Genomic DNA, 11,242 nt, shown 5'->3' with positions numbered 1-11,242 from the left:
ATCCAACATGCATGTCCGCTGCTGCCACATGTGCTTCCACATCTCCTTTCTTCCGCCTGCTTCACTTCGTCACCACTACCTCGGGCCGCACAAACGCCTTGGCGTGCGCTTGCATGTTCGCAAGTGGCTTGCGCTGACCACGGGTTCCGCGTGGTGACAGCGTGACGGCAGCCACGGCGCCGGCGTTTTTGGGGCTATCCTCCTCCAACACCTTGCCGCTGCCGCCGCCACCTGTTCCTGTGCGCTGCCGCTTTGCCGATGGAGCCGGCTGGGGCTGCGGCTGGGGCTGCTTTCCTCCCTGCAAATGGCCTCCGACAGCGTCCTGACCAGACGCGGGCTTCAACCCAACACCGTCTTTCTCAATTGCCAGCTGCGATCGGCGCAGGTCGAGCTCGCCAGACGCCAGCGCCTTGATCGTGGCCCGCTCCGCCAGCTGCGGACCGAAGTGGCGTCTGACGTGGTCCTTGAGCTCGGACTCCACCAGGGCGTACAGGGCCTTGGTACGGTAGCGGAGCATGCAGAGGTCAGCGACCTGCGGAAAAACAAACAACATCCAAATTTGATAGGAACAGGGGGAAGAAAACAAATACCGCACGAGAATACGTGAAATGAAAACCGGGACAGAGGACAGGGGATTGGGCAAGCCTGCTCAAGGTTGCGCGGCTCTTGGGATCCAAGTAGCCTGCATTTCGAACGCCCCTGCAGACGCGAGCATATCCCCGCCAGAAACACGCACAGACGCAGAATGGCACACATATTTCCTCTTCAGTGGCCATCGTTCCTTTGCTCCTCCTTCTCCTTCCCCTACCTCTTCCAACTGCTCCAGTGCCCAGTCCAGGTCTTCGCGCGTGTGTGCGGCTGAGATGCAGATCCGCGTGCGCGTCAGCAGCACAGGCGTCGCCGGGAAGCCCACAATGACCATGGCGATGTTACGAGCGAGGGTCATACGGGACAGCGCCACCATCTTGGCGGCGCTGTAAGTCATGATCGGCATGACGGGCGAATCCCAGGAGCCGAGCACGTCCATGCCCATGGTCAGCAGGCGGCTGCGTAGCGGGAGCAGCACGACGGAGGCACGGGCCGCGAGTAGGCAGGCGGCGAGGTAAAATAACACAGAAGAAGTGTTTTGACCGGACGAGACGAATGTGTGGGTGTCGAATGTAAGGATGGTGGGTGAAACGCGGTCCGTCAGGAAACGGCGATTTACGCATATTACGCCACCAGGATTAAGCCACAGCCAGGAAAAACAGAAAATGGATCATGGTGAGGAGGTGTTTTTTAACACTCCATGCCTAGTCACGGGCAGGCGAGGAGCGCATGACAAAGCGAGTCATCCAACAAGCCATCCAGCCAAACCAGGCAGCCACACTGCAACCGGGAGCCCCAAAGAATGCGTAACACCTTACATAGAGCCCCCAAATCCCTCCCCTCCCCTCCCCTCCACCATTCCACACCTCCACCGCCACACGCACATATATATACCCTGCATATCCCTCACCTCCGCACATAGTTAGCATTGTCGTGCAGCTGCTCAATCTTGCGCTTGCCGCGATCTGTGCCGTCCAACCCCATGATTACTTGCAGCGCAGTGGTGACCTGAACAGGGGAACAGGTAACAAGAATCCAATGAGATTTACGTGCGGTATCGGACAAGGATCCCAACAAGGGGTACAACAACACTATGTATATGCACACCACCAACACCACCCCGGTCAGCCCAAAACTCAATAAAGCCCGACATGAGCTTGATATCAACATGCAAACCATGCAAGTCTTTAAATGCTGGACACGTACATTGCTTGTTTCACCCGGTCTTGACTTTGATCACCCAGGCTTACATGGGTTTCAAGGTCAACGACACTGTGTATATATATGGGGGTTGGGTTCGAACCCAACCCACTCCAGGGCCGTACGGAAAGATGCAATACTGCCAGCAGGCAAATCGGCCAGAGGACCATCACTTTCACCTGAACCACACTGTTGGGGTAACGGCTTGGAGAGACAGACACCCGAGTGCTAACAAGAGCAACAAGAGCCTGACCTGCTTCACGCAGCCCGGCGCCATGGAGCAGGCGTACAGGTGCGCGGGTGAGTGACGCCGCAAGTAGTCGATGATTTCACGGCGACCGGCAATGTAACCGCCACAGGAACCAAACGACTTGGTGAAGGTGCCTGGAAACGGCAAGAAAGCGGCAAAGGGCATGAAGAAACCCTCTTAGGAAAGCACCGAGTCATCGACGAAATCCTGGCCCTGCCCCTGAACTCCATATGCAAGCGTATGCAGATTCAAAGACGTAACCTCCAACAAGGAAATCCGCATGCTGGAGCCAGGACTAGCTTCTACCCGTTGCCAAGCTAACCACGCCACTGGCCTTGTCGATGACCTGGAAATGAAGCAGACCCCGACGGCATCCCGCCTCAATGGCCATGGGTGCCAGGGCCGTGAGCTGTACGTGTCCTAACGAAGCCACTTTCAAGGCGCACCAAGGACATCCGCCCGGTCCTCTGGGCCCAACCACAGAGCCTCCGCGCCCCTAAGCTCCAGACCTTTTCCCGTCCCCATCCATTTAGCCCTGAATATGCGTACTCTTTTCGGTCCTCTTCATTCGCCCGGAGCCCCGTCCTTGTCACCTCCTCCGCCCTGGAGCCTTCAACCCGTTCAACGTTTTCACCTTTCTGGCCCGCTAACCACCCAGGAACAAAAGGTTAAAGTTGTTGGCGGAGAACGCACCCATCATAATGTCGACGTCCCGTGTGTCAACTCCCCAGTGCTCGCAGCAGCCGCGACCAGTGGGTCCAAGAGCACCAATGCTGTGCGCCTCATCCAGGTACGTGTAAGCCTTGTACTTCTTAGCGACCTGCCGCGGTGGTGGGAGGCGAAAGTGACGGTGACAGTGTGGAGTAAGCATGTCTCCATGCTTACTGTAAAAAATACTTGCTGAGGGGAAAGCCAGCATCGTTCCCTCCCCTACAGACAACACAACTTCAAGATAAACGAAGCGAAGTGTGGCATTGGTTGCAAGATATGGAGGAGGATTGCACGTCGGAACGCAGAGCAACTGCGTTTACGCTTAGGCTGCAGATCAGATCATGCCCATACACAGGAGCGGGTCAAAGGGGGGTTACACCAGGGGGTTGCCGGGATGGGGACAAAAACACATCAGTGTGCCGCGTCAACGAACGCACCTGCACGATCTCCTTAAGCCTGCACGTCTCTCCCTCCATGCTGTACACACCCTCCACAATCACCAGCACCTGCGGTGCGCGCGAAAGGACGCAGGGAGGACAGGCGGACCAGGACGGCCACCGAGCTACAACGTAAGGCTTATGTTGTAGGAAGGGCATGTACGAATGCTTCATGCTGACAAAAAGAAAGGCCAGCAAGCCTGCGCGGCGATCGAAACTCGCTCGGGACACAGGTGCTACATCCCAACCTGCTTCTTCGCAGCTGCTCACTAACAAGAGTCAGGCAACCGCATAAGTCCGCCATACACGCGCCGTGCTACAGCATGGGTCCATTATGAAGATTTGGAGTGCTGGATTGTGCTTCTCGATGCTGCACCTGGGTCTACCGCTGATGCAGCTTTGCGGGATGGACTGACGCGGAGTCTCTTGTGCGGCACGTAAGGCCACGGGCCTCTCTTCCCGGCTACCTGCCAAAGACCCGATCAGTGTGCACGTGTGCGTGCAGCCCGGCAGGGGCCATTGCCGTTCGATTGCCGTTCCATTGCCGCTTGATAGAGCCATTGTGTAACATTAACCAACCGCGTGACTGCATTTGGCACACTTCGTACCATTACACATCTGTTCAGAGCTGCTTTACCTTCTTCCAGGGCCGATGGGAACGGGGCTGGCCCTCGGCGATAGCGAGCCTCAGCAACTTCTCCAGGTGATCAGCGTCGTTGTGGCGGAATACCTGCCGACAAAGGGCAAGAAGCAACAACAACGCTGACATTCTAGGGCCGGTATCTGGCCGAAACACCCATAGGCTGGACCATGAGGGATGCCCGATTGTAAGGATGCCCGGAAACAGGGCACGACATGCCGCGTGGCTGCCATTATGTGCGCTGTAAGTATCGGCCCACCCACGAACAGGCTACGGCTCAGCCCGCAATTCGTCCATAAGGACACGCGTCGTATGAGCCCCCTCTCGCGAACGCGTTACTACCGGATATGCGAGCCCACAGGCAGGAAAGTAGCCACACATTCACACGCCAGGAGGAACCCCACTTCTCCCCCCTCGTGCATCTGTGTCTCAGACGCACCTTGACCTTGGCGCCGCTCGCTCGGATGCCCGCCACGATAGACGAGTGGTTCAGGGCATCCGACATCACAAGGCAACCCTTTCCGACCTGCATCCAGACGTGGAAAAAAACGATGGAAAGACGCATACTAGATCATCTGGGCTCCTAGGTCCTTGGGGCGCTGGCTCGTATAGGCTCGTTAGACCTCTCTGGGTAACGCAATCGAGGTGTAACACACACACGCACGCACACACGCGGCGCCGCGCGCGCGTGCATACTAAGCGAAGAGGACGCAGAACGACCTAAATAGCCACCTCAATAGAAATCCATGTGCTGGAAAGGAACAATCATTATTGTGTGCACAAGACATCGCGCGGGAAAGAAAAGTGGGTACGGGAGTACTGGTTCCTGCGGTCAAGGCCGTTTGATTTTGACCTTCACTTTATCATTACCTAGACGACTCGCAACCATTCACGTGGATGTGTAGAACACTGAAACATCGTCAGCACCCAACTGGTGGGTCATGGGTGACTGCGGCGAGGATAACTGCGGATAGTAGACAATCTGTATGAAGGAGCGCCGAGATGCGCTGTTATGCTTACCAGCGCGGGAATAGTAGAGGAGTTGGTCGCAAAACCCATCCCATACGTAATCGCATCCTCCACCCCGAGATATTGCGCCACCAGCTCCTCCAGCTCCGTATGTGCGGAGGTCGTGCCTGATGCGAGCGGGGTGCAAGGCGGACGATCAGCCAGCGTTGCAGCTCAAGCCACATCCCGTTACTCCTGCTCGCAGCTACTCCGGGACTACACGACGTCACAACATCTTCAGGTACGACTGAGATCCAGGGGTCCATGCGAGTGAGGAGGCCACCCCGAGGGCTCATGGAGGGCATGGCCTGGCGATACATGCGAGGCTGCTGACAAGATGGCGTCATTCTTAGTGTCTTTGGCCTTGCAGAGGCTCCTCCGAGCCCGCACCAAATGGCCAAATGCAGTGTCTACATGCTCGTGCACATGGCGAAATGGCAACCACCGCATTCGCGATTCCCAGACCACACAAGGTCCAATCTCATGCTACGCAAGGTACCTCTCGCTAGACGACCCCCACACCGGTCCAGCCAGCCGAGCTAGCTGATGTTCACGCGCCAAGAGGATCAAAGGTGGGGCTGACAGAAAAACCTAGGAGGAACGCAAAGTCTAAAAAAAACAAGCGTGACACGCACCGGCATGGATGCGCGAGCTGCAGGAGCTGATACCTAGCTCCTCAATCGTGGTCACCACACGGGGAGTGCAGTACGGATCAAACGCAGCAAAGCCCAGGTAATTGTACGACGACAGGTTGAGGCATCTCGTGTGCCCACCAGTCGGTACAATCTGCGCAAAATCCACGCCCCTGCGCATGGAAAAACACCAAACAGCGCAAACGATTTTGTATTTGCGGCAGGCCAACGCACATCGAACGATGCAGCGGAAGCGCAGACTGGGCACATGTTTACTAGGCGAAAAAGTTGTGAGCGCCAGCCTGGGGTGTGCAGGGTGTTATTGTACCCCTAGCAGATTTTTGGACCATCCGGCTGTCGTCCATGGCACATGGCACACGGGTTGGGGCTTCCGGAGGCCGCTCCACCACTCACGTCGTGTCTTTGGCGCGCCTGCGCTCCATGACGTCAACCCAAGCATTTGGGGCGCTGCAAATGGGTCTATTCCAGCAGTCCTGGACGCAGGACAAGAGCACCGGTTGATGAAGGGATGTCACAAACGACCGTGTGCCCGTCGACGAAGTCAGACGGGGTGGGGTAGGGTGTGCCCACGCCTTACCACAATACGACCATACATGCGGCGCATATAAAAATCCTCTGTTGGATCGCGAATTGGAGCATAACCCTGCAAACAAAACCTCCAATGCGTAATGCCGAATGCAAGCGACAGCAGTTCAACAGTGATGGGCATACTTACCATCTTGCCCTTGACCTGGAAAGGGTGGAACAGGAAGTAGAGGGCATCTCGGATTTTTCCAAATATAGATGCAGCCGATAAGCTGTGAGATACAAAATCATGCCAGTCAAGCGTGGTCCTTCCCGCGCCCTGCCAGTTGGCAATGCAACAACACGTTCTTACATGAACAAGGCGGAAACTATTGAGATAAAAGGTGGTGCAATAGTATCTCCACTAGACATTTTCTATTGTTTAGGGGCTATTCCGTCTGCTAAAATCAGGAAAGCGTGTTCAGCACTAGGCAGTAGGACAAAAGGCCGGCGGCTAGGCCATTCCGTGTAGATATAAGTTGCAATCTATAAAATATGTATCAACAGATTGTTACCTAGACGAATGCAGCTGGAGGAAAGATTAGGTACATTGTACGGATTTTCGAATTTACATCACGCAGGTATCATCCAAAGGATTGAGGAAACGAGGCGCATTCCATCAGCACTTCACAGATGCCGTGACTGTACAGCATGAACGGCACTTATTGCGAAAGTAACGTTCCGAGTTGAAAGCAAAAAACCTGCCTCGAGCATGTCGATTCCTCTTTGTCTGCCGTTTTCTTGCGGATTGCTTACATACTGTAGCCAAGGATGCAGCTTTCATGAGAACCGTTGCATGGCTGCACTCTCCAAAACATGGCCTATTGGCCGACGAGTTACAATATATCTTGCGATGCTGCAAGCGTCATGAGTTACATGGGAGCCTTTCATGGAAATTTGCACAATATAGCCTCGGCGAGGGGCTCGATACCGTTCTTAGTCCGCACGTGCTTGGCCTTTCTGTAGCCGCTGGGTGGCTGCTAAGACTCCCCGTATTGTTTAAGAAGTGCATCCACTTTTTGCAGCTCCGCAACCCGTTGCTCGATTTCTCCTCTAATCTGCGGCGGCATGGGACATAGGCACAACATGCGCAAAAGTGGTAAGGATGACAGGGGTTATGCGAGGGATGGCACAGCTTGCGGCCATCTGTGGCTGACCATGGTTGACAACTTTGCCTGCAAGACTCCCAGCGTCCTTCTAAAGCAGGGGCAACGCCGCATATGAAGGAGCAGTATAGGTGAGTACGAGACACGGCTTACCATGTGGACCGTGTCCAACCGCAACCGCCCCGCAGACTCCAAGGCCTGCAGGAACTCCCGCCGCTCTTCGATTTCCTTAACAATTTCCTCGAACATCTCCTCCAGCTGCTCTTTCTCAGACTTACGAGGCGCTGCAAAAGCATGCAACATGAGGCCATGGGGCCCAGTGGGTATGCATGTAGCTGTTGCGCCGGTTTACGGCTGGCTTTGGGGTTCAACACTGTGGCAGCTTGGCCCATGCATGCGACGTCACGCAAACTCAAACACTGAATGATTCTGCCTGGAAGGGGACTGGGCAGTGAGCCCATCCCAAGCACTGAGATGATGAGACTCATCAGAGGGGGCCACTCAACTCCCTTCAGAGGGCAATCCTCATCATCAGGCACCTACCGCTGCCAAATCAATACAGGTAATAGGGCACCGGCAACACACCGAACCACTATACAAGACGAATACCGGATCTTTTGAGACCCAGATCAACCCGCAGCTGCCACTCGCCTGCCTTGCACTGCGCCGCTAACTGCTCGGGTGTCACCGCCGGCACCTTGCCACGGAAGCGCATGAGCTCCGCAAGCCTTGCCTTCTCCTTGTCATCCAGTACAGGCCCTGCGGTCCGACGAGGCCGGCGGAGCAGCAAACTGGGGATGGATATCACGTGCAGGATATACGCATCATATGACTTACGTGGGTTTGTTATGATGCCTCAGTGGTTTTCCGAGCCGGTGAAGTAGGATATGGGGAGCTTACGGAATGTGCCTTGTGCACACACGTGTTGGGAAATACGGCGCCCTTGCAGGTTAACTCGTGTCACCTGCAAGCTTATCCACACCATTTGAGTGATGGCGGGTTGTGCAACGCATCCAATAGTTCACTCGCTCCTCCAGTCGAGTTTCAAGGAGGTTTGGTTGTTTCAATGCCGCTACCAGGTGTTCACAGAAGTCTAGGGAAGGGAAGAAGTCCGACGGGAGGGCTGGATACAACAAAGCGATTATACTGGCGTGTAGCCTTGCTGCTGCTGGGTACTTACGGTTAGGCGGCGCCTGCGGAGAGGCGCGCATCCTCTCGTATTCTGCGTCAATCTCCTGACGGATCACCTCAAACGGCCGGCGTCGCGAGATGTAGTTTATGCGTGCGGTCTCATACTCTATCCGCTTCGGAAACTTGGGGACTTGCACCTGTGTGCACATTGGGAGTTACCCATGGAAAGCAGCATGGACCCGGGCAAGCCATGAAGAGAGATCAAGACGGGTAAATCCAGAGGAGGTAAAAAGTGCAGGACTCCATGTGAGGTTTATGTGGATTGCTTTCTTCTTCACTGTTGGATGGCTGATTGAGGTCCGGATCCAAATCCTGCAAGCCGAATACAAGCCCGGGGCGGTGCAGTCACGCGACCGGAATTAGACACAAAATGAGCTGTCACCTTAGGGGACAGATGATGCGCTTATCCCGGGCAAAGGAATTCATTTTCATTCAGCCAGCTAGCTAACCAGCCGGATTCCTCCCAAGAGGATTCCCGCACGCGTTGAAGTGGTTTTTGTGCCTAGGCTCATACGCACCTAGCGCCTCTGCTTAGGTTATTCCTTCTTACACTTTCCCAGTCGGATCAGGCTGGACAGGCAATCTTATACGGACAAGACAGAGGGGTGGCAGAATGGGCTGCCTAGGATGGCATGAAAAACGCCCCAGCGACTGCAGTGCCCGGACAGCTGTGTTTGGTAATGCCCTGTATGCCCTGTATGCATGCATATGCACGCATGCACGCTCTTCATTAACAAACACCATGGGGCCGCAATTCATCCGGCTCTTCCTCTTTCTCTTGCCGCCAGCCGTCGCTGCGCATGACCACTTCCACCGCACAAAACTGACCTGGGGCTTTTCCGCCTTCAACTTGGGTGGTTCTGAGGGAAAGCAACAGAAAGACAACATGCATCTTGGTGCATTGTTACTAGAATGTATCTATGTATACAGAGCAAGGGGGCAGGAACGGGCTCCTGCACCTTCCTTTATTACTAAGATGTATCTACGCATGAGGTGCAACACTGAGCACGGGAACAGGATGGCCAGGAAGACCTTCAAGCACGGGTTCCGTAGGCCAGGACTGCCGACAAGGTGAGCAATCCCTAGCCCATATGCGATGCCCGGCACGTCCTATGCGACATTTTGCACAATGCAGTCAACTCTCGTGTTACAAGTTATAGGCGACCTGGCAGGCCTTGAGCCCGCGGCTCGCATTGGGCGGTTTGCAGGTACGGGGTACGCACCCCCACGACCATGTAACACACAAGCACACACGTTATAAGTTCCACACAAATGCGGGGTCCGGGGTCCGTAAAAGCTCCGGAGGAACTATGGAGAACCATGGACGGCCAACGGCCGCTACTGTGGCACCAAGTCAGGACGTAGATGTAGGGTTCCAGAGCTTGCCAATCAAAACCCCAAGCGACTACGTGCCGGACGTGTACATGTTCGTATAGGGCTCAACGTGGTATGGTGAGCATGCGGAAGCACCTACATGAGGTCCCATGTAAGCCCCAGCCGTATGTAAAACCCAAACCAGGACTTATCCCAGCAAAGGGCCACGGGAGCACATCCCCATAATTCTTGCAATGGATCACCATGCGGCAGTGCGCAGCTAAGCAGGGCCCTCATTGCAGCGATCTTCTCCGATATGAAGGGACGCAGCAGCGCATGATGCAGTGCAGAGCTTGCAGGCAGGAGCACAGCAGGGCCTGGATAACAGGAGCCATACACGAAGACTGCGCAACTCAGTTGGCCCCCAGGGCAGAACTGGCTGAGGGCCACGAGCCTGCTTCAAGCGTCACCTGGCTTAAGGATGCGCATCATGGCAGTGATGATAAGATAATGGAACCGCCTTCCGCGTTCTGCAGTGCTCCTTCAAATGGCAGCTCCGCGCTGTTGTCCCCCCCGGATTCTCATCTTGCCATCCGCTGTGGTGTTTATTTCCTTTGTTAAATATCTGAGGGGACTCACCGGTTACAGGAGGTGGTGTCCAGCCGCTGGCTAGTTTCTTGTCGTGCACCTGTTTGTTCCTCGTGTGGTACGAATTGCCAATCTGCTTCGCGGCGTCCTTGTTGTACAGCTTGAACAGGGCCTTGCCGGCAGGGTTGTCTCTGTGTAATGGGGGCAATGCCATGTGCCCAAAGCATTCACATAGCACAGCCTATGGTATTATGGAGGCGTTACGTATGTAGAATGCACGTGCTTGGGAACAGTAATCCACACCCCAAAAAGCGGTGTGACCCAGCCATAGGCCTGCCCCGGCAACCGAAGGTGTGAAAACCCGCTGCCTACAGACTGGCGTGCTTTCGAGATGCCCACAGAAGACTCCTCATATCAACGGGACCTCATAGTGATTTGGGTTCTGTATAGTTTGTACTCTTCCCCCTGGTAGTCACGCGCTCACCGTCCGAACTGCTTCCATGCCGCCTCTAAACTGCCTGATGGGCCGGCAGCATTGGCATCGCGCTCGCCCTCCATCTAATAAGACGCTAGATGCGATCCTTAATCATAAACGTTGTGCTTTCGTGTTGACACCGCTGCATGTAAGCAACAAGTCGTTGGGTCGTGTGTCCCACCACGAAGCAAAAATGAAGATAACTATTGCAGATATTGGAAGTATGGATAGCTCAAATGCATATGCAAAGAGATTAGGGCTTCCTCAGTTACGAAAGTTTCATTGCGCTATAAGGCACTCAGCGAACTAAATGATGCCCAATCTTGTTAGTTATAACCTATCGAAAATTTTCAAGCTTACATCGTTTACAATATTATAGAATTACCTCAGGACAAGGAAACTGCTTGTCCCAGTGCGTTGCGGCAGCGAGTCGATTTCCTGAGCTGAAAGGAATATGGAAGATAATTTAAGACGTGTCGTATCTGAAGTAACTCGACTATGTAGGGAGCGTGGCGAG

General features: G+C 54.7%; 1 protein-coding gene across 1 annotated transcript; it reads right to left on the bottom strand.

Annotated features, from left to right (window-relative positions):
- Nucleotides 1-61: 61 nt before the first annotated feature.
- mot40 (uncharacterized protein) lies at nt 62-10,808 on the bottom strand (the record flags this gene model as incomplete). The annotated part of the gene is made up of 20 exons (XM_002951833.1): nt 62-532; nt 809-1,046; nt 1,499-1,596; nt 2,042-2,172; nt 2,732-2,858; nt 3,187-3,255; nt 3,824-3,916; nt 4,266-4,352; nt 4,847-4,962; nt 5,470-5,639; nt 5,881-5,960; nt 6,203-6,331; nt 7,311-7,441; nt 7,767-7,916; nt 8,338-8,485; nt 9,177-9,208; nt 9,308-9,458; nt 9,572-9,753; nt 10,302-10,441; nt 10,735-10,808. The coding sequence occupies 20 exons, from the start codon at nt 10,806-10,808 to the stop codon at nt 62-64; spliced, it is 2,817 nt and encodes a 938-aa protein (XP_002951879.1).
- Nucleotides 10,809-11,242: the final 434 nt, after the last annotated feature.

Source organism: Volvox carteri, assembly GCF_000143455.1.
Source record: "Volvox carteri f. nagariensis unplaced genomic scaffold VOLCAscaffold_26, whole genome shotgun sequence".
Classification (NCBI taxonomy): domain Eukaryota; kingdom Viridiplantae; phylum Chlorophyta; class Chlorophyceae; order Chlamydomonadales; family Volvocaceae; genus Volvox; species Volvox carteri.
Note: the sequence above shows the minus strand (reverse complement) of the source record. Positions and strands in the feature narration are given on the sequence as shown.